Raw genomic sequence first — 21,322 nt, forward strand, 5'->3', positions numbered from 1 at the left:
TTGGGATTTGTGGGAAATATATACTCTTCATTTGTTCAGGCAGGATCTGGGCGGTGGGCCGTATATGGGCTCAAGACAACAAAAATAACAATACCTTCAAACAAAGTCTCCTTAAAGTCTACAGAATGGATTCATGGAGATTAATTACATGAGCCTAGGTAATATTTCCCTTTATTCCAGTTTAAAACCACCCTCTTTTGTGTAGTTCGATACTCTGTGTTTGATATGAAATGCAGCCTTTGTAAGAAAAAGAACAATTGTAAATCTCAATTTTCTAATTACAGCTGGATTTTATAGCTGTCTATTTTATTTGCAATACAAAGAAAAAGTCAAAGTGCTGTAAGGCTGTAATTAAAGCTAAGAACGGAGTGAATTTGTCAGATATTTCAACAATAAAAAAAAAAAAATCAAAGCCGTATTTGATATCAAAACTACAACTCTCTAATTTAGCTGTTGAATAAATTGTATGAATTAAAATTGCCAGTGTGATACCTTTAAAGGACATAATTCTGCGATGTAATCTTTTTTATCCCTCAGAACTCCTGGGACCTCATTCAGAAAATCAAATTCTTAAACAAACCAAGCATGGAAAGGAAACTTTAACAATAATTTTTTGCATAATCTCTCAAGATGATTGTCCATATTCCTGGGTCCTTCATAGGCTGGCTTACCTTCGGCTCACCCAGTAGATTTTCCACAGGGTTTAGGTCTGAGGACTTGATTCTGTGTAACTTGAATCATTTTTGTGTTGTTTTCGCCGTGGTTTTTTTTTTTTATTTTACCATTGGCTTCTTAAAAGACTCAATGTTGACAGATTGTCACATTACTAGCACAGACCAGCAGATTTGTATTAACCCTCTTATTAACCCTAAGTTCACAATATTATGGATTCTAAGTTCCCAGTGCTTCTGAAAGTAAAACAAGCCCACGGCATCGTCAATCTTCTGCAATACCTAACAGTAGGCTATATGAACTTCACCAAATATTCATCCTTCATGTCATGCCAGACCCGCATGGAAACTCTTAAGTTGCTGTTTTTCACAGTATGTAATTGCTACCTTAACACCTTAAGCCAACTACTGGAAACCCTCTCGCTATGCAGGCGACTACATCAGTAACCTCCAAGTCATCCCTGCTTCTCTTGAGAGAGGTCATGAGCCTCTGTGTAATCCAATCAGTCTTCTGAGACTGAGGGAGGAGGAACAGAAACAAGATGAGGAAGGTGTACTCTACTTTTACTGTGCAATAGATTAGTGACAGTTGGCAGGTCATTACATACTTGGAAACCGAAGCTAATCAGAGTGTCAGTACAGGCCAGCATGCCCTCTAAAATGATCACCTCTGCTTTACCTTTCAATGCTCCTCATTCATTCTGCGGTGTTGACAAAAAGCTGACGTTTTTATGGCAGTGTGTTGTGCCTTCCTTTTGCAAGCACTTCAAGATGTCCTCACCTTATGTCTTGTCAAGTGGTGGTTGGTTTTCTGCCTTCCTCAGTTCGGCGCTGTCTCCAACCACTGAACATCTGGTACTTCTTGGGCCTTCAGGTAGGCTGCAGTTGTTGAAGTTTACAGCACTGGAGGATGATAGGTTGCTTCATGTTTAAATCTTCTCAGTTCTTTCAGTATCAATTAGATTATTTTTTTCCGTTTCTCAACACATGATTTTTTTCACCTGTTTGTTTGCAAGAAAATGCTTCAGCTCAAATGCTTATGCTACAACATAATAAGTGCTGAAAATCTCTCAGACATTTTACAAGTTCTGATTTTGAATTATGTTTCTTAGGTAGCCTAGGAATAGAACCGACTAATAATCCTGCACACCTTGAGGTGGGGTGCTGATCTCCTTTGGTCACATCCTCTCTCATTACACAAATGTACACCACCTCATATGCTTAAATTGAACAAGTATTGTACTGCTTGAGCTGGAACAATGGCAAACAAATGATGATATGGTCAAAATTGTGGGCACATCATTCATGCTACTGAGATAAACGTACATAACATAAATTTATGTCTCTGAGATGCGTGTAGCCTAACAACAAAATATGTCATAAGTAGGTTCAAGAAATTACGTTTCAGTGAAAACTCCTGTATGTCTGATGCTGAAGTTTCTTTTAGAAAATGAAATGCCACAACTGTGAGGACTAGAAGAAAAACAACTCATTCCTGCTGTTTGTTTTATCTCTACCATAAAGTAGAAACCACAGTGACATAGAGTCTGTTAAGCTAATTTTATGCAGCCTGGCAAACTACACCAGAGCTCTTGTTCTTCATAAGATACATGAATTTGCCAGAGGGGCTCCTTTGGAGTGCCTGCCAGTTCACTGGGTGAGCTTGGCACCTCGGCTTATAAAACTGTAATAGAAATCCATCTGTTGGAGGACTGATGGTAAGCCAGTCCTCTGGAACCAAAGCTGGTCCTCTGGATTGGAGCATGTGTTGTTTTGTTTGTGTGGAGGAGGAGGTGCAGACTTAATTTTACACCAGAGTCTTGGAGGTTCCTTCTTCTCCTTATCTGCCAATGAGAGTTGAAAATGAAAATATAAAGAATGCTTTTTGGGTTTGTCCACAAATACCGATGTGTAATATATCAGGCCTGCAGTTAGAAGCATTAAAGAAGACTTGTAAAAACTTCAGTCAATAGCAAACATTCCCTGCCTCATAAGAGTAATTATTTCTCTTTAGCTTTTCAGGTTACGACCCCAAACTGTGATATATTCTAGAAGGGTTTTATTCAAAAATGTTTCATATAAAAATCTTAAAGGGGCAGTATTATGTATTTTCCGGGAACATAATGCCATTTTATAGCACAATCAAGTAACTATTTTACCTTTTATTAACTATGTTATAAAATGCTGTATAAATCAAATATCACTTCAAAGAAATTTGACTTTGTAATTTAGCATCTTGTACTTGGCCCTTTGTCTCTTTAAAAATTCCTGCTCTTTCTGAAACTCTGCTTTCAGGAACCCATCACAACATTGCTCCTCGATTAACCCTGTAACAACTTTTTATCTCATTATATGAAAAGTAGCTCACATAATGAGCTCAGCAGATGTGCAGTTCTACCAGGTGTCTGCTAATTGCTTCTGGCTATCAGAAGTAGCTGAGAGGGGGAGTTGCTCCAAAAGCATGTAGACAGTTCACCTCTTTACCCCCAATTTCCACTTGCAAAATGCTATGGGTGTGGGAACATGATTTGGGGAGGCTTTCCCTCGACAGGGAAAATGGAGATAAACACAGGGACAGCTACAATGGAATGCTTTTTAGACAAATGCATCTTAGCTCATCGGAATGGCACAGTCAAAGTCCAGATCTAAATCTAACTAATAATCTGTGGCAAAATGGATGCCCTCCAGCCAAGCTGACTGATCTGGAGCTATTTAACAATTTCAGGTCACTCTGGTGTTGAATAGAAATGGACATTACACTTTCCAGATTTCAATTTACAATGTGTTTAAAAAACAATTTATCATTTTCCTTCTGCTTCTCAGTTAGGTTTTGCTTTGTGCTGGTCTGTCACCTAAAATCCCAGCAGAATAAATTGCTGTTTGTGGTTGTAACATGGATGGTTATGAACACTTTTTCCTAAGCAGTAAATATTTTGACATGATCTTGTAGAGACAGGCATAAAAGCATTAACACTCAATCTGTCCAAGAACGCAATGGATATGTATAATAATGGCGTCCCCAAGACATGACACTAAAGAAACAAATCAAGGTGGAGACAGCAAAAAAATGAACAGCTGATTGATTCAGCATTCCGGAACCCAGATAAACTTACAATGAGATCCAACATTACTTTTAAGGATTCTACACACTCTCCAAATCTCAAATATGTGGATAAATCATTCAGAAGGCAAACCACATCAGTCTACATGTGCACATCATCACACCCGACATGATGGTTCCTTAGGTTTAAATATGTGATGGCAAAAAGTGTTTCCTTACAACATTTGCTATGACTTTCATGTTTGTAGGATCTTTTGAGTATAATGAGGCTAAATGTGGATATTCTTCACAAATGATTAAAACCCGGGAACTAAGAGATGTGCTGGTTTTGAAGCTCCACATGCAGAAAATGTGTTGAGACAGTCTGTCAGTTCAATGTGTCAAGGTGGTAAAGCATTAACAATATATACAAATTTTGAGTATTTTGTACGATGAGTCATAGTTGCTAGCTGAAATGAAACAAAAACATCTCAGCCCAAGAGATCTTAAAGAATAAAAATTTGCTTTAGCAAACCAAAAGCTGCAATTTAATCGTTTTTCTTGCAGATCTGTAACAAGCAATAAGTCAATAACCTGAATTTCCTAAAACAAATAGTGTTATCTGAGATCCTGCCCAAGCTGTCTCGCCTTGTTTCACTTCTAACTATGTTTGTATCAGTTGAGTTGGTCAAAACGTGGTCAGCTAGCTGGCTGGTAGAATGATGAAGTGCACTGATGAAAATTGGGGGATGATTAAATGTCCGTTCACTACAATCTGCCCCACTGTGTTGAAATGTCCTGGGCTGCCGAGAGAGAAAAAGCAGACAATTACTCTGCCTCCTGTGCAAAAAGCTCTCTCTAATGAAAGTGCACTTACACTGCCTTCTTTAAAAGACAGAATTTGATTTTGCTTTTCCAGTTCCTAAAAGACTAGAGGGCATTGTTATTCTGCACAAGTAGCATTTAAGTGACTACAAAGGTACTAATTGCTGATCCCTATACTAGGACTTGTTACTGCAAGAAAAAAAAAAGAAGAAATAAACAAAGGAAGAAACAGCAACCTTGTTTTTGTATTACTTACTTGCACTGAAATGCTTTTGAAACTCATATACACATCTTTAAGTTCATTGTTGACTCATTCTAACACCCAATATTAGCATATTTTAAAATATGTGGCTGCATTAGTTTATAAAAAAGTTGTATTATTCCATAGTGTCTCAATACATAATCCTGATCAGTTTGACAAATAAATGCAGTCAAAAGACACGTAAGAAACTGTAAGAAATAAATGTTATTCATGCGGAACATGAACACCATTACTCACATGTGAAATACAAAACATTAGCAACCAGAGCCTGGTCCATCTTCATGTTTCCCATGTTTCTGTCAAGCCACATTAGCTTCATGAAAACAGGGAAAAGAGAGAAGTAGTTAATGTATCACACCTGCAGTCATCCTCTCATCTAAGCGGCACAAGTTAAAAATGTACGAGAACTGAACATCAAGCATTCACTGGAGCATAAAGCCATACCCAATGAACCAGAAAATGGTGGCATAGGTTGCTTCCATTATATAATATTTCCTGAACAGCCTCCACCCACAGCAGCTACAAAATGATCATGGAGACGCTGATCTTTTCTGACTGTTTAATAAGTAGAAAAACAATTGAAAAGGCACTGCAATAACCAATCAGAGGGGCAATAATGAAAAAAAAAAGGCTTTTAAAGTTGAAGCTCAAAACAAAACATCTAACAGTTCCATTTTCTGTTTCAAAATAAAAACTTTTCCTGCTAGTTTTAAATAAGACGTTTAAATAAATTCTAAAAACAATTAACTTACTAGACTGATTATCCTAAGTTTGTTCAATTTTGTAATCTGTATAAACATAGAGTTAATTTAGTTCTTATAAAATCTCTGTTACTGTTCTGTAGCATAAACATTTTACAGCCAGCAGGATGACAGGTGGAGGAGAGAAGCTAGCAAGCAATCTACCTGGAAGGTGATGAATTCCTCCCCACTGTTGTAAGTTCTACCGTTTGTGGAGGGTCATTTGGTGCAATAAAAAAAGGATTTTACGGTTTACAGTCCGGTGGGCCGGCAGTTGTAGTGACAGCTGATTTTTAGCACACGAGTTCAGAAACCAATTTTCACTCCTCCTCCACTTGACCCCCAAAAGGAAAATGATTTTCTGAATGCAAACTACATTTTCAAAGGAATACGGTGGCAGTTTAATGTTAAATTAAGTAAAAGAAATTGATGCAGCATGAAATGTACGTACAAGAAGCTTTTATCATAAAAGTGGTTTAAAAAATCCAAAATATCCAGTAGAAAGAAGGAGAAAGCATGTTAGCAGCTGCTTCTGCATCTGTCATGTTCAAGATGTTTGAAGGGTGATGTTTTATACCTTGGAGATTTCTTTGATATCCATGAAGTGACAGCAATGACATCTCTACACAGTCAAGGGTCAGAAAATACTCGGTTATTTGGCCCAAAGTAGAAGGAGTAGAAGCATTCGTCTCACACAGGTTAGGTTGACGCCAAAACTCTGTGTTACGTCAGCATGAGACAAAAAGAGGTTCAGGTAAATGTTACAGAGCCTGAGTGTTAGTCTACAATTTTGTGAGATAAAATCGAGAAAATTGTGTTGTTAAAAGGAGTTTAGTGAGTGTTGGAGGGCAGACAGGTTGGAGGTTGGAAGGCGAAGAGTCTTAGTGGATTATATCCTTTCTCCATGCTGAGTTCTTGATGTATGAGGTTGAAAAAGAGTCAGTGAGTTGAATTCATCAATTCCATTTATTAATACCAAAATACAGCTGGACCATTTCACATGCTACATTTAGGAGCTAGCTGGACAAAATGGCATCAAGCAAAAGTTTTCCATTCCTTTTCTTTCGGAGCTACGCCCTAAAGAGGGTGTTCCCTGGTGTGTCATATTCTTTAACCCTAGCTCTCATTTGCATTTCCTAACATATCATTTCCTTTAGCTTTAGCTTAGCAACTAGCTAAAAAAAAATAAAAGGAAAACACAGAATTTATTCTCAACAATTACCAGGGTAAGGAGCTACCAGGCGCCAGGAAGCTACGACTAAAAGTATCTGGGCGCATTCTAACAAGAGGAGAAATAAGTCGGTTTCACTTTGTAGAAAACAAAGATCAGATAAGTAATGCTGAAATTCTAAAAAGTGTAGGCAAAACACAAAGGGTTTGAGGTTACTACTAAAGCTCCGGCATCCAGAAGAAGAAACCTACAGCTCAGGAGTTCAGCACAATGCACAGACACAGCAGAACTCACAAATCTAAGCAAAAAGGTTGTCTATAACCAGACTGGTTCATTTTTATTTTAAAGAAACTACACCAACAAATTACTAATTGAGTTGTTTTAGCTGCAACTAAAACAGCTAAAACAACTCAACTCACTGTTAAGGTTACAGTGTAGCCAATTCACATATTGCCGCTTACACCACGGTTCTCCAACTCTAGTCTCCAACATCTGAACATTATGCTAATAACATTATGAGCTAATTCAGACGTTTTATTCAGATGTTGGAGAAGCTCCAACATCTGAATAAAACGTCTGAATTAGCTCCAGACCATGTCATCAAATTCTGCTGAAATCCAGCAATGAGCCATTTATTTGACTGAGTTGTGTCGGAGCAGTGATGCATCTAAAAAAAAAAGAAAAGCAGGATAAAAGCTCTTGAGGATTGGAGTTGGAGATCCCTGGCTTAAAGAGTACTAACAGGACATTTACGCCATTCAGATTATATGAAATAACAAATCAGTATGCAATAAGATACCATAGGATAAAGTAATTTTTTATACAATAAACTGCACAAACATTTATCAGACCGGAGAGAACTGTTTTCTTTGTGGATGAATTTCCTCAGATGTTCTAGCGGTCCACTTTCCTATCTTGCAGGGAAAGAGGCGGCTGAATATGTCAAAGAGGACCCAATAAATAATGGATGCCATGAAGCTTCGGTGGAGGTTGTCGGCTTTGAAATGCACTCCCAGGTTGAGTCATATTCTCAGTTCTCTCTCCATTTTACATTTAACTGGCTCTCTGCGGTACAGCCAACATGTCCAACGCACACCCTCACACACACATGAACACACATTTATGGCTAATTTTTTGATAGAGGCTGTCTGAAGTAGTTAGTGCTGTGGAGATGCTGAACTCTGAGTTATTACACAGGTGTTGTCTTTGTCTTGAAGGCTATCTCCTGCATACATCAGCTTCAATTTCACTCTGAGTACTTCAGGCTTGAGAGGCCAGTTGATTGTGACAGGAAAAAAAGAGACAGCAGGACAAAAGAAGAACACAAGCGGGTGTGTGAGCTTTCTCTAAACCAGGTGCTGAAGGAAAACTGTATGGTTTCTCGACTAGTTCAAAAGGAAGACTGCAGTGGATTTATTTCTAAACTTTAGGAATTATCTTTATGCTTAAAGCAGAGGTCTTGCCTGTGATAATCTCTTGTGCACAAACTCAGATTAACTCACTTTGGGTACAGAAGAAAACCACAGTATTGGTGACATTTTCAACAAAAAATACTTGGTGTTGTTTTTATTTTTTTTGTTTTTTAGCCAGGAAATCTTAAAGCTATGCTGTGGATGCCACATGCAGAATCGTACAAAGATGCATCACAATTAAAATCATTAAAGGTTTACTTACATCTATGCATAATTAATAACACACTATGGTGAAACATGAATATGTGTGCTCTACTATATAACTTACTCTAATACGTAGCAAAATAATGACCATCTTGCTTTAAAAACCTCTTAAGACCAAAATCACATGAAAGTTGTATGGATTTATTAGATTATCAATAAATTATTGAAAAACAAAACGAAAACAAATAGTGCATTGAGCTTAGCCCTTATTTTCATTACAATTTTGGTTGATGTTGGTTGAGTATTACTGTATTCTTTCTTTAAAAGCCAGAACAAAAATTACATGCCAAATGCCATTTTTGCAAGAGGGCAAAGGAGGATAAAAAAAAAGAAAACAGGATCATGTAAAAGGTTAATGGAGTGTGAATATTAGATAATCAGTCAAGACCAATGATGGTCTAAAGAAACCAGAAAAGTGCCTTTTAAGATTGCGTATCTCTGGTAAGGTTGTGAATTTTACAATTGCGCATCTCATTTGTGAAATATTAAATCAAGTTTTAAAATGAAATGGAGATAATTGAGAACCCGGCATTAATTTGTGTGTAGGCTAACTTTGTGGGGAGTTCATAGCGGAACTAAAGCAGTCTTAGTCCGACTCACCACTCACGTCCTTCTGAGATACATCCGCTTAATTGAGTCGAGCCGCAGCACTCCTTTCTCCCTCCGCCTGTCTGAACGCAGCATCTCCTCCCGCTCAGGCAGGAGCGTCAGCCCTGTGTTTTGCGCCAGATCCAGCTGTGTATGTGGGCGTGTGTACGAGAGTGAGTGTCAGCGGGGAGATCAGCTGCTATCCCTGCTCTCTTCCTAATGTCACAGTTTAACTCAGCTGCTTGAAACACCGGCTGCGGCTATGGGAGCCTTTGGATTGATCATGAGGATTTTACAGTACGCGGGACTTTACGTTCAACTTAACGCGGGTCTGCGTGACGGATATGTAAAGGTGGATAATCGCATCTCTGGAAATGGTACGTTCTTCCATGACTGAGATCCTTAATTTAATAAGCATAAAAATCAGTGTCCTGGTATATTTTATTGAATGCTACTTTGATTAGATGAGGATTTGTCTTTTTTTTCCATTTCATTGTTTTTGGATTTTAAAACACTGAAGAGATTGTACAGCTAATAATTAAGGTAAAATCTTCATTACAGTTTTCGATTACATTAAGTTCCATTAAAGTTAAATGTAGAGCTTGACAAAATATATATGTCACTGTTTACTACTTATTTATTAATTAAGCTCCAATCTTGCATATTCAATATTATCAGTTGAAGTATGTAGAAAACTTCAAATAGCCACAGCTGCTGATGTTAGGCTCAGCTGGATGGAGGACTGCAAGATTTTCTGCTAACAGATCCTGCAAATTTCTAACATGTCACTGACTTAAATTTCACTATCCATACAAACAGGTTTCCTTGGAAATCGGCAGGACCTTAAACACCTGGTTTAGAATAAGGTTTGTGTTAACCATGCAGTGTAAAGAGAGCGCATGGTACTGCAACATATTAACCTTTAATGAATCTTTCCTGCTATCTCCCGGCTGCAGTTTTTTTTATTACCAACAGTTCATAACACCCGCAGTTGTGCAGTAAATGTATTACTTTAAGAGTTTGCTTACAGAAATGTTGGCAGCTTTTCTGGTATTCACATCTTATCAATGTTTAATATTCCACAATCATAAAATTTCATGCATTGATTAATTTTTGCTGTAATTCAGTTGTTGTTAGAAAACTTGTGGGGAGGAACATTGGAATAAAATATACATTGAGAATAAATGTTGTGGGGGCAAATTTAAAATCGGACTATTTTTAATTGTCTACTACATTGCCCAAATAACTTACAGGAGGATACACCCTTTTTCACTAGCTAGCACAATTTCCACAGGTTTGCTTTTATATTCTTTGATGTTCCTTGGGTCAAACACGACAAGATTCACTCAACCAAATCTTAAGGACCAGTTTTTGTGACCTTCTCCATGCAGCAGATTTTATAAGAATACAAAATCTTACAATCTTCTTTAATAAGAAAAATAGAGTTTCTCCACTATTTAGTAAAACGCAAAACACATTTTTGTATCTTACTGCTCAGTTGCAGCACATGTGGCATAATGTGTTGTAAAGTGAATGTTAAGGAAAAATATGAGGAAAGGCTTATTCAGTGAACTTTCATTGAAATGTGTTTTCAAATACTCAGACCTCCATAAAACTAAAGTCCCTTATATGCGTCTCTAATGCAAAACCCTAATAAATATAAGCCTAACGCAAAAAGAATACATTATAACTAAACAATTACAAATAAGTGATTGACCTAGTATAAAGGTGAACTTTAAAACTGTCTTACAGCAAAAACAAACATGCAGGTATCTTACTAAACTGTCTGATGGAGGCCATCAACAGCTTTTGCTGAAATTTATTTTCTTTCACAGCTCTTTCTTTCTGTAGCTGCAAGGTTAAACTGACTTCCGTTTTGTAAAAATATTAATTATTGTTTTTACAAAATATTAATCTTCAGGTTTTTGAATTATATGAATGTTTTTTCATAGAGATAAAAAAAGTCACTTTCACGAATATGTACATGCACTAATAGATTTTGCAACCTGCACATCAGAGGTTAACACCTGATCCTACATCTCATTATTATTATTACCCCACACACAATTGAAGAATAAAGAACTTGTGGATCAGCCTTCTGCCCTTCAAAGACTTTTAATCATTTCTAATAGTAAATCATCAAAAGATGTGTGGAAACATCAGAAAGCTGGTCAGTAAATTTATGTACGTTTTGATTGCAATAACACCGAAAAAGTTTATGCCACTGGTTATTCAGGAGGACACAAATTATTCTCAGTATCCCACTCTTTATGGTTGATTAGAGACAATCTATTGATTTCAAAGTTAGCTTTTCTTTAACATTATTTTACTATGTTTCAAGAGATTCTTCTTGGTTGAAGGAAAAATAATTTTAAATATAAATCTCTCAAGAGTATGAATAATTTAAGGTCTAGTAGCAGGCAGGGCTTGAAGTTCCACAATATTTCACACTTAGCAGCACACAAGCAACTTCAGCAGCAGAAAACTTAAGACTTTTGTTATTTCTTATATTTTGGTAATCCTCCAGAGATTTCTTTCTTCCTCTCTTTGATTTTTTCTTTTAAACCAGGCTCTTTGATAAATTGCCTGAGCAGAGGGGAGCTGAGCCTTCATGCAGAGCAGAGAGGCTGCATGCACCGTTCTGAAGAGTGCTTGTTAGAGTCAACCCTGGCTCATACGTTTTAGATAAGCACATCTGGCCCCTGCACCCCACTTACTGCTTGAGCTGAGGTGTCTGGTGAATCACATGCAGCAAAAAATAAAAGATCTATGCGAAGAACGAATGCAGAGTTACAGCATCCACTCAACGCATTATGATTCTTACCTGTTAGACTTAAATTGAGGTCATATTTCGGCTGTCAAATTGGGTCTGTGAGTGCATTTTAGTTCTTGGACAGCACATAGTGAGGACATGTAATGACGACTGTTGTGAAATCTGCTATCTTTGAACATTTCGTAGCAAATTTCCTCTGCAGATACCCTTCTTTCATCTATTGTAAGTATGGCACCTTCACAGCGTTGGAGTGTGTAACAATTCATTAGACTTCCAAAGTGTCTGGGATCCTCTGCTAGGTGTCCCCCTAATGAGGATGACCAGACTCGGCGCTTTTTATTGGCTTTCAATTTAACGGTGCTCTGACAGTGCTGGTTGGAGTGGGGGTGGACAGATTATAGAGTCATGCTGTCACAGCACAGGCTGGCAGAGGACTGCTTAGAAAGGAAAAGGCAATAAAGGACAGTTGAAACAATGTACCCTATAAGATATGCATCGCGACCAGAGTGAATCTTATTTGAAGGGCTGGTTTGTCATTTGTGAATGGAAAAGCTGCAGATGTCTTGGGGAAAAAAAAGTTTAGAAAACAAAAATGACACTCTCCCCAAGGAGGGTAAACCAGAAAGGATCATTGCAAAGCTGGTTGTTGTATCCAAGCATATCCATAGAAAGTTGAGATGAAGAAAGAAACGTGTGGTAGGAAAACGTGCAACAGGAACAACTGCAAACTGGAGAATATTGTCAAGCAAAATCCATTCAAGACTTTCGGGGTGCATCACAATGAGTGGACGGAGGCTGGAGTCATCATATCAAGAGCCACTACCCACAAATAAATGCATTTATTTGCCTATGTAAAGGCAAATAAATGCCTTTACATAGACATCTCACCGGGATTAAGGAGAAAAAGAACTGGACTGTAGCTCGGTGATGTAAAGCTCTTCTTTCAGATGAAAGTAAAGTTTGCATTTATTTGGAGGTGAAAAACAATTGGAGTCTGTAGAACGGGTGGAGAGGCACAGAATCCACTTTGCTTGAAGTTTAGTGTGACGTTTCCACAGTTAGTGATGATTTGGGGTGACATGTCATCTGCTAGTGTCGGTCCACAGTCAATCAACCCATCTCCCAGGAAATTTTAGAAATCTTCATGGTTCCTTCTGCTGACAAGCCTAAATGAGATGCTAATTTCATTTCCTAACAGAATTTGACCCACTCTACCAAAGGTACCAAAAACTGGTTTAATGACCATAGTGGAAATTAACCAACACACTCCCCTGACCTGAACCCTACAGTCTGTAATTCATTTAGGGTTCAGGTCTGTATTGTTGGGTCTGATGAGAGACACCAGACTCAACAATACAGAAGACCTGAAGGCTGCCAACACAACAACCTGGGCTTCCTTTGCACCTCAGCAGAACCACAGGTTGTTTATCTCCATTCCACACTGCATTAATGTAGTAATTCATGTGACATTTCCATTTTTAATATCCCTATTACCGAGCATATTTAAATTTTCTGATACACTGAAAATTGAGTTTTTTTGTCCATCTGTTAACCAAACGTTCTATCAATAAATGCTTGACATTTTTCACTCAATGTTTACATATTGAGTTTAACTTTGTATGAAATGAGTGACAGTTTTTTTTTCTTGAGATTCTGGATTTGTGGATGTACACAAATTCACATTATTCTCTCACTACCTATGATGTAGTACAGCATGCTTAGGAAAAACCTGTGCAAAACGGCATGTGTTACAACTTGTGCTAAATCATTCACGTTGCCTCTTCTTGGTGGAGGATGCAGAAATAGCTTGTGAGTGCTGTATCCCAGGGGCTATGAAAAATTCACTCCACAAGCCAGAAGTATGGGTGGCAACAGGCAGACAGCTGCTCGGTTGATTACTGGTGCCATTCGTATTTCATTATTTTTACCTTCCACCTTGAATTCAGGCTGAAGGTCTCTCAGCGTACTGTTATTTCCCCAAGGAGAATCTGCCGGTATACCCCATTAATGATTCTGAACCAAATATAGACTTATTGACTTTCATGCAGTATCCCTCAGTACTTACTTGTTGTTTTGCTTTAAAAACAATAATAAAAAAAAAAATCTCTTACTATTTGCGTTAAGAATCTCAGAAAACTTACGTCAACATTACACGATTATTCAATATTTCACTCTGTCAGTGTGATTCGATGTGTCAATTAAAGCAATATCTTATTAGCTGCACTCAAAAGAAACAGCCCTTGAGTATTGAGGGATGTTTCCCAGATCTTAGCATTTCCCACACTAACTTAACATACTTAGTATTTTATTGTGCGCAGGATTACAGCTTTTGATGCGAGATTAAAGCTTCTGAAGATCAAGATAAACATCCCCTGTGGATTTTCTTTTTAACAGCAGCTTACTGTTGTTTTCACTCCAAACTCCCTCTGGGTGTCAGTGAATATTAAATCCATTCATCACATTACTGAATTAAATTTTTGCAGAAGAACTCCATCCACAGGCTGTTAACATTCTGTGTGGTGGAGTTGTATGCCTTAAAATTTCTTCTCATTGGTTTTGAGACACTAAAAGAAGTTGATGAAAATGAGTTTGCGCAAAGCTCCAATGAAGAAGCATCTTCTCATGAAAAACATTGCAATTAAAGCAGACAGAGATGTTCCAGCTCCCCTAAGCCTACAGTGACTTAATGAATGCATCTGTTTTAGAAGAGAACTGTCAGGAAAACTGTGTTGAGTTTGGTTGAGAATTTTAATCTTAAAAAGACTTGAAGCGCTGTGGTCAAAAACTCCTGAGTTAGCTAAAACATATTTAACAATAAATTACCACTGTTTTAGGTCAGTTAGTGCCTATTGTATTTTATGGTGTTAAAGTTTAAATCTTTAATTTCTATTTTCATCAATCTGAACTTGCCTTGCGATGGACTGGCGACATGTCTAGGATGTACCTGAGGCTCTTTTGGGTCGGTTCCCTCCCTTTCTTGTTCACAAACGCGATGTAAGATCCAAGAATAGATACACGTGTCTTGCTTGCTTCTCATCCATATTAACATGTGTTGCCTTTCTCCCATTACATGCTTTCCTTATTTTATCCCCTCTTAATTTTTAATGAGTCTATAGTGGAGAATAAGCAGCTATCACTTCTATCACTGAGCAATAAAGTGAAAAATGCAAAGGAGGGCCTTTTTAAATATGCATGTGTCCTACGTACAGCTTCAAACACGAGTCCCTTGCGTCTGCTTGAGGACGGTTCTGACAGTACTGCCTTTATGAAAATCTATACTTAGACGAGGCCAAGCCAAGCAAACTCATTCTTCGCCAGCTCTCAAGCATTATAAATGAGACAGCCTGGTGTGCTGAAAATTTCCCTGGAAGTCAATACTGAGAACTACATGTTTTTCATCTTTTTACAGACAGAGCCTTGAAATCTTGCAAGCGGAGTCAGCTTTTGGGTTGATTTAGCATTCTGCCAAGGTTATAGGTTTGATTTCTGGGAGATGCTGCTGTGATTCAAGCAGGGAAGCTGTTGGGTGTCTGTTGAATAGGCTCCCTTCATGTGCAGCAGCACGCAGTTTGTTTGTGAACAAAGTCTTGTTTAACACCCAGTTTGGGGAGGAGGGTGTCTGCATAGCAAACTAAAAATGTAATTTGACAACTGTCAGAGGGATTATCCAACCCTGTTAGGGGATCAGAGCTTAACGGAAGATGCACACCAGCATTCTTGTGGCTGTGGAGAGGGAGTGTAGTAAGCTTCATGAACATCCTCTTCCTTCCATACTACTGTACTAGAAAAGTGTTGGAATGCAATTGTATGTAAGATTTGACCTCAGTCAAAAGATGTGCTGACAGTTTGGAATGGTTATTAATGCATCATATGCACCATGTGCAGTAGAATGACAACCTATCTGTTACATATTTTCTTTTAAATGTTAAAAACAGTTTTCAAAACATCACTTGTGTGAGCTAAGCAGCCTGGCCACAGGTGAAAACGTAATTGCCCCCCCTAATTAGACATGTTTTATGCTAAAAGATTGCAAAACGCCAGAAGAACCGTGAAGGACAGAACAAGTCAGAAACAAATGCGCAAATAACTTCTATTTGTTTGGAGAGGCTCATGAAGACATTTCTAAGTGTCATCGTACACTAACTAAGAAAACATTAAACGATGTTCAACTCCAAATGTTTATATTTGTTTGTTGAAGGTGTTACACCTTCAAAGGCATCTGCAGTTCTGAATATGGGGCAGAAGTAACAGAACCATTGCACTGAAATGGGGCCATTAAACTAACACAAGTCAATCAACTGACTCTATTAGCTGTTTTGGCCACACGTCTCAAAGCACAATTGGTTGTAAAACAGCTTGTGGAAATTGGTTAAGGCTCCACTGTTCAGATTCTTAATTTATTTGTTAACTGAGTCAGTCAACAAATGAACCATTCAGTCTTCTCTATCCCAACTTGGACAAGGCCACCTACTGAACTTTTGTATGGTAATTAATTACCTTCTATATAAAAGATCATATCAGCTTTTAAGTTTCAGTTCCACTTCATAATTATTGAATTAATTAATGTAAAATCTTCAATCAAGATGCATGAAAAAGAAACTTGTTCTCAAGAGGTTATTAACTCCAACGGACTCACATTAGATATAGAAATTTTATATTGTCCTCGCTCTGTTCACTTCTTTTTTGCTTGTCAAATAACATCTGCCTCATCAAAGCTAGCTTGGAGTGACAGACTGTGGTTGTCTGTTATAGCGATACTATTTTGATCACAAAGGTGTAGGTGTTAGCATTAAATTTTACATTTATTGAACTTAATTGCTTTAAATAATGCTTTCTGTTGTGCTGGTGTGTCTTAGTCATGATAAAGCTGTCTGTGCTCAAGGACAACACTTTGTTATAAGTTTTGTCTCTTAACACTGCGTGCACTGAGCACCTGGGAAAGTTTCACTTCTGAATAATAAAACTTAAATGCTTACATAAAGTCAATGAAGCAACAACTATCTATTGTCTATACCTACTTATCCTTACAGGGACACAGAGTGCTTATCTCCAGCTCTGATTGGGCGAGAGGCAGGGTACACCTTGGGCGGGTTTCCAGTTCACCGCAGACAAAACAACATAAATAAGTTTAATAATTGAGTAACTATACATGGTGTCATTAGTGTCTACACTTGTCTCAAGAGAATTTGTAGATTTACACGATTTTGTCCCACATGATGCCTTTCTCATTGGGCAGAATAAATAGAAACAGAAGGTTTTTGTTGTTTTTCTTAGATGCTTAAAAATCTCAGAAAACCTCTATTTTTAATTTTATATGAATCATGCTGCCATAATGCATCCCCAAACATTGATATTTCTGCCACATACAGCAGAGATGCTGTATATGGTTTGTGCATGTATGTAAAGTATGCATGTATGCATTAAAAGCAGTCTTGCTTATTCTGGAATATTTACATCTGTTCCTTTTACTGATATTTATTCATATGTTTTTCTTATTTAAATACATGAAAAAGTAGATTATAATGCCTTTTTGACAGGCCCTCTGCTTTACTGTAGGTTTAAGGTTTATTGGCCCGTCTTTTTTCCAACCCTTGAACATACCAGAACTGCGAACCCACCCAGACATGGCCAACTAAACTGAAAGGAAGACAGTGTCAAATAGAGGAAAGGCCAGGAGGGCCATGATAACTCTGGAGAACCAACAGAAAACCATAACTATCTAGAAAATAAGTTTTTAAAAAATTGTTTGTGATATTCTGGGGGAAAAGTACTAATCTCTTTACTCTGGAGTTTCTTCCATTTCTTATTCTCTTTCCTCTACCTACCAGCTCTGTTTACAGAGGTTCCTCATGACGTTACGGCACAGATCGGTGAAGACGTGGAGATGGCTTGCTCCTTCCATGGGGCAGGCTCTCCCTCATTCTCCCTGGAGATCCAGTGGTGGTACATCAGGAACCACAAAGACTCACAAGGGTTGGCTTCACAAATCTCTAACACAGTAAGCTAAATGGCATTACACGTCTTCCTTCCTTCTTTGTCTAAACAAAGATTTTCAATCTTCAGAGATATATGAAAAGCAAAAATGTAAATTTTAAAGCTAAAATACTATCAACGTGTAATTCACAGATGTGAGAAGCTACTTTCTCATTGTGATTCATGGCTGAATTGAATAGGTTATCAAAGTCTCTTTACAGTCCTCATTGACGGGCATTATCAAACTCAATATTGTGAGCTGAGTTATCACTAACAGGTACTAACGGGCCTAAGGTTGTAAAAATTTCATCATGGACCCTGTTGATTCTGAGTAAACGAGCCCCTCTAAACACCTCTTACCTTCTTGAGCTGTTGCCACTCCAGCTGAATACAAACTATCTCCAAGAGAGAAAACACTTTGAGGACTGCTAGAGCTGAGCTTAAAGCTGGCTATGTATCAGTCAAAGTGAAATGTAATATTAGCCAGGGCAGACAGCCCCTGGTATAAAAACGAAGGTATAATTGCTGATTAGCATTTGCCAGCGCTAGGGAGACAGGTTGACTTCCTCCCATTGGGTGGTGGTGGTGGTGGGGTTGGGGGGACTCAGGCTCCCCTGTTGAGCCTCTGGACACCATAATTGGCTGAGAAAGAAATAGATTTTCAAAATCTCCCTTTTTTCCATGCATAATTCATACCCATGCCCAAAAGAATACCTCTGTGCAGCCGCATACATAATTGCAAGTTTTCCTAGTCGGAAGCTTACGTGCTTGGGGTGCATGGAAGCATGCATATTTGTGAGTCTGGACTACATAAGATGTGATGTCAGTGACAGAGAAGGGATATGAAGAACATCATCAGACATGTTTGTTTCATGTTGCTCGCAAAGAAGATGTTTTTAAATTTCCTAAGCTGCTTTCTGTCTCTGTGCAGGTTGGGACTCTCGAGGAAATGCCGAAAGATGCCACCAAAATTAGTGTAAGCAGGATTTGTATGCACAAAAACCCAACTTTTGAAAAATTATTCAAACACACTAAGCCTTTTTTAAATTGTCATATTGCAGCCACAAACTTCAAGTGCTAAATTGCTAAGAGGAAAGAAAAGGTTGTTAATCTGAAATACTATATTTTTCATAAATAAGAATTTGAAATGTGCTTTAATCTATGCTTAATAGAACGACTGTTCACCAGTGTTACAGCAGAGTGTTTCTCTATTGCAGCTTTACTCATATAGAAAGCGTATCGCAATTCTTCTGTTAATATTCTCAATTTCCCTTCAAATTGCTGGAGAGTATCTGTTAACTTTCATTTTCAAGCCTGACCACATACTCAATCCCATTTAGATTTGAACTACGATTGGGCCAATCTAACCTGTGAATGCATTAAACTAAACTATTCTATTTGAGTTCATTCATTTCCCCCCCCTAAATATATGACTACTTCTCTGATTATTGCTCTCCTTGTCTGGCCTTTTGGTTTAGGTGGATGGACATGTCTTGGTAGGTTTGTAGTTGTGCCATGTTCAAAATTTGGGTTGCCAACTTTACTTGACTTTAAACTTCTCCACAGCTTTATCCTTGACCTTTTTGCTGTCATCATTAGTCTTCATGGCATTGTCTCTGAAGACCTCTGTCTATTAGTAGCTTGCTGATTCACCTATTTACTAATGTTTCTGTGGAATGTGAGTCTAAGTTATTTTCAGAAAATTCTCCTTGTCGCAGAAGCATAAATCTAAGATATTCCAAAGAATATTTAGCTTAAGATGATGAAATACTTAATTTACAGATTATTTTTATAGACAAATTTAAAAGATTGCTTGGGTCCTTTATTGTGATATTTCATGTAATTTCCAGCAGTGTTTAGTTCAAAATACACAACCTCTGTTGGCGACAGGTGGTAAAAGTGGCCGGTAGCAACATCTCCCACAAACTCCGTCTCTCCGGTGTGAAACCAGCAGACGAGGGCACCTACGAGTGCCACGTCATCGACCACAGCGGCCCTGTGGAGCAGCGCTACCGTGTCCAGGCCTACCTCCGAGTGGAGCCAGACAGGCTTCAGGAGTCTGATGGTGCTCAGCTTCAGGAACTCGAACACCCCTCAAGGGGGAGTCGCTCGCAGCAGAACAACGACCGGGAACTGAGGAAGAGATCCGCTCACGCTATTCCTGACTGCAGGGGGCGCTGTGTCCTTTAGAGTGGGAATTGTGTCTGTCTGCATATTCATGGGTTTCCTCTGTTAAACCACCAGTGTGTATTGGTTACCACACTAGTGGCTCTTTATTTCTTGAAGGATATTCTGTGCTTAATGATTTGACTTTTTGCTTTATCTTGTTGCTAGGAAGCCAGTGTTGGTGGATGTTATTTAAAGGGTTTTGTGTACCAGTACATTTTCTGATGTACTGAAAATGTACATTCTGTTCTTATTGTTCTTTCTTTATTTCTATGTGCTTTTTGCTTTTAAAATTATGTAACTGCTAGCAACTGCAAGTAATGAATAAAGTGAACTTTTTTCTGTTGCTTTATGATATAAAAAAACAGCAATTAAAAATTATTAATGCATTTGCAGAAAATGGAGTTGGAACCAGGTTTTTTGGGTTTTTATCTTTTACTTAAGTTGTCTTTAACTGACACACAACAAGATTATCAGTGTTATTGTAAAAATGCTTTAAAAAAGAAAGCATATTTATTTTTGTTCTTCTGGAAACTAAGAATGAGTCGCAGTCAATTTAGAGTAAACAGTATATCGTTTGACTTTAAACCAGATATATGTCCTCTAATCACCTCGGGTTTTAAGATTTGTTTCTATGTATCAAGCTGACCATAAGCACTTTACTGTTAGTAATGTCATAGCTGCCATTATTCACAGTATCAATTTGTGTTTCCACTTTAACAGAGCATGTAATTTTATGCTCGACTTGAATTGTGTTATTTGTGCAGCTGTTATTTTTTCTGTAAATGCATTATTCAAATGTTATTTTCTCTTCTTGTTTGGTGATCTTTCTTGGTTCCTGATTAATTAAATGATAAATAAGAAATTACAGGCCAGAAGATAGCTATCTAGCATTTTTATATCCTTGACTCAACAACCAAAACGCATCTATTGTTGAGGGTTACAGATAGAAGCTACGGGAAGCTAATAGTGACAGAAATTTTAAATGTAAATGAATTGCTCAATTAGTGGCTAATAAAGGCACCCTCTTTTATCTGCTTTGGATTGTGTGGGTTTGACTTTACTAATATTTACCTACATGCATTTTATTGCACAAATTGCATCACAGAAACTATATGGAAAAATGTTCCAGATTCTCCTTTGCTGCCAGCTCCTGACTGACAGGAGCAACCTCTCCATGCTACTTTTCAACACTGCGTTCATCTTTTTAACCAGCAGAGAGCAGCACTGTTTAAGATATACACATATTTAGAAAACCACCAGGCAATACAGAAATGCTGCTGCAGATGTACTGTCGGAAATAACAAAAATATTATGGAGTGCTGATATAATATTATTTTAACTCAAACTCTGAAGGGTATATGTTCCAGGGAAACCAGTGTTCACTGGGAAGTTCTCATAATTGTACTACTGCACTAAATGTTCTGCTGGCATCAA

The 21,322-nt window shown here is 37.9% G+C and overlaps 1 protein-coding gene and 1 long non-coding RNA gene across 2 annotated transcripts; one reads left to right on the forward strand and one right to left on the reverse strand.

Moving 5' to 3' along the window:
* Positions 1–2,153: 2,153 nt before the first annotated feature.
* Positions 2,154–5,362, reverse strand: LOC114135183 (uncharacterized). Its single transcript, XR_003593554.1, has 3 exons — positions 5,243–5,362; positions 5,036–5,111; positions 2,154–2,515 (listed from the first exon to the last, which is right to left on the reverse strand). It is a non-coding gene; the product is annotated as an uncharacterized LOC114135183 (long non-coding RNA).
* A 3,678-nt stretch (positions 5,363–9,040) lies between these two features.
* On the forward strand, positions 9,041–20,923 carry vstm2lb (V-set and transmembrane domain containing 2 like b). Its single transcript, XM_028004219.1, has 4 exons — positions 9,041–9,350; positions 17,575–17,744; positions 18,651–18,695; positions 19,610–20,923. The coding sequence occupies exons 1-4, from the start codon at positions 9,236–9,238 to the stop codon at positions 19,907–19,909; spliced, it is 630 nt and encodes a 209-aa protein (XP_027860020.1). The 5' UTR covers positions 9,041–9,235; the 3' UTR covers positions 19,910–20,923.
* The last annotated feature ends 399 nt before the right edge of the window (positions 20,924–21,322 follow it).

Source organism: Xiphophorus couchianus, chromosome 20, assembly GCF_001444195.1.
Source record: "Xiphophorus couchianus chromosome 20, X_couchianus-1.0, whole genome shotgun sequence".
Lineage (NCBI taxonomy): Eukaryota > Metazoa > Chordata > Actinopteri > Cyprinodontiformes > Poeciliidae > Xiphophorus > Xiphophorus couchianus.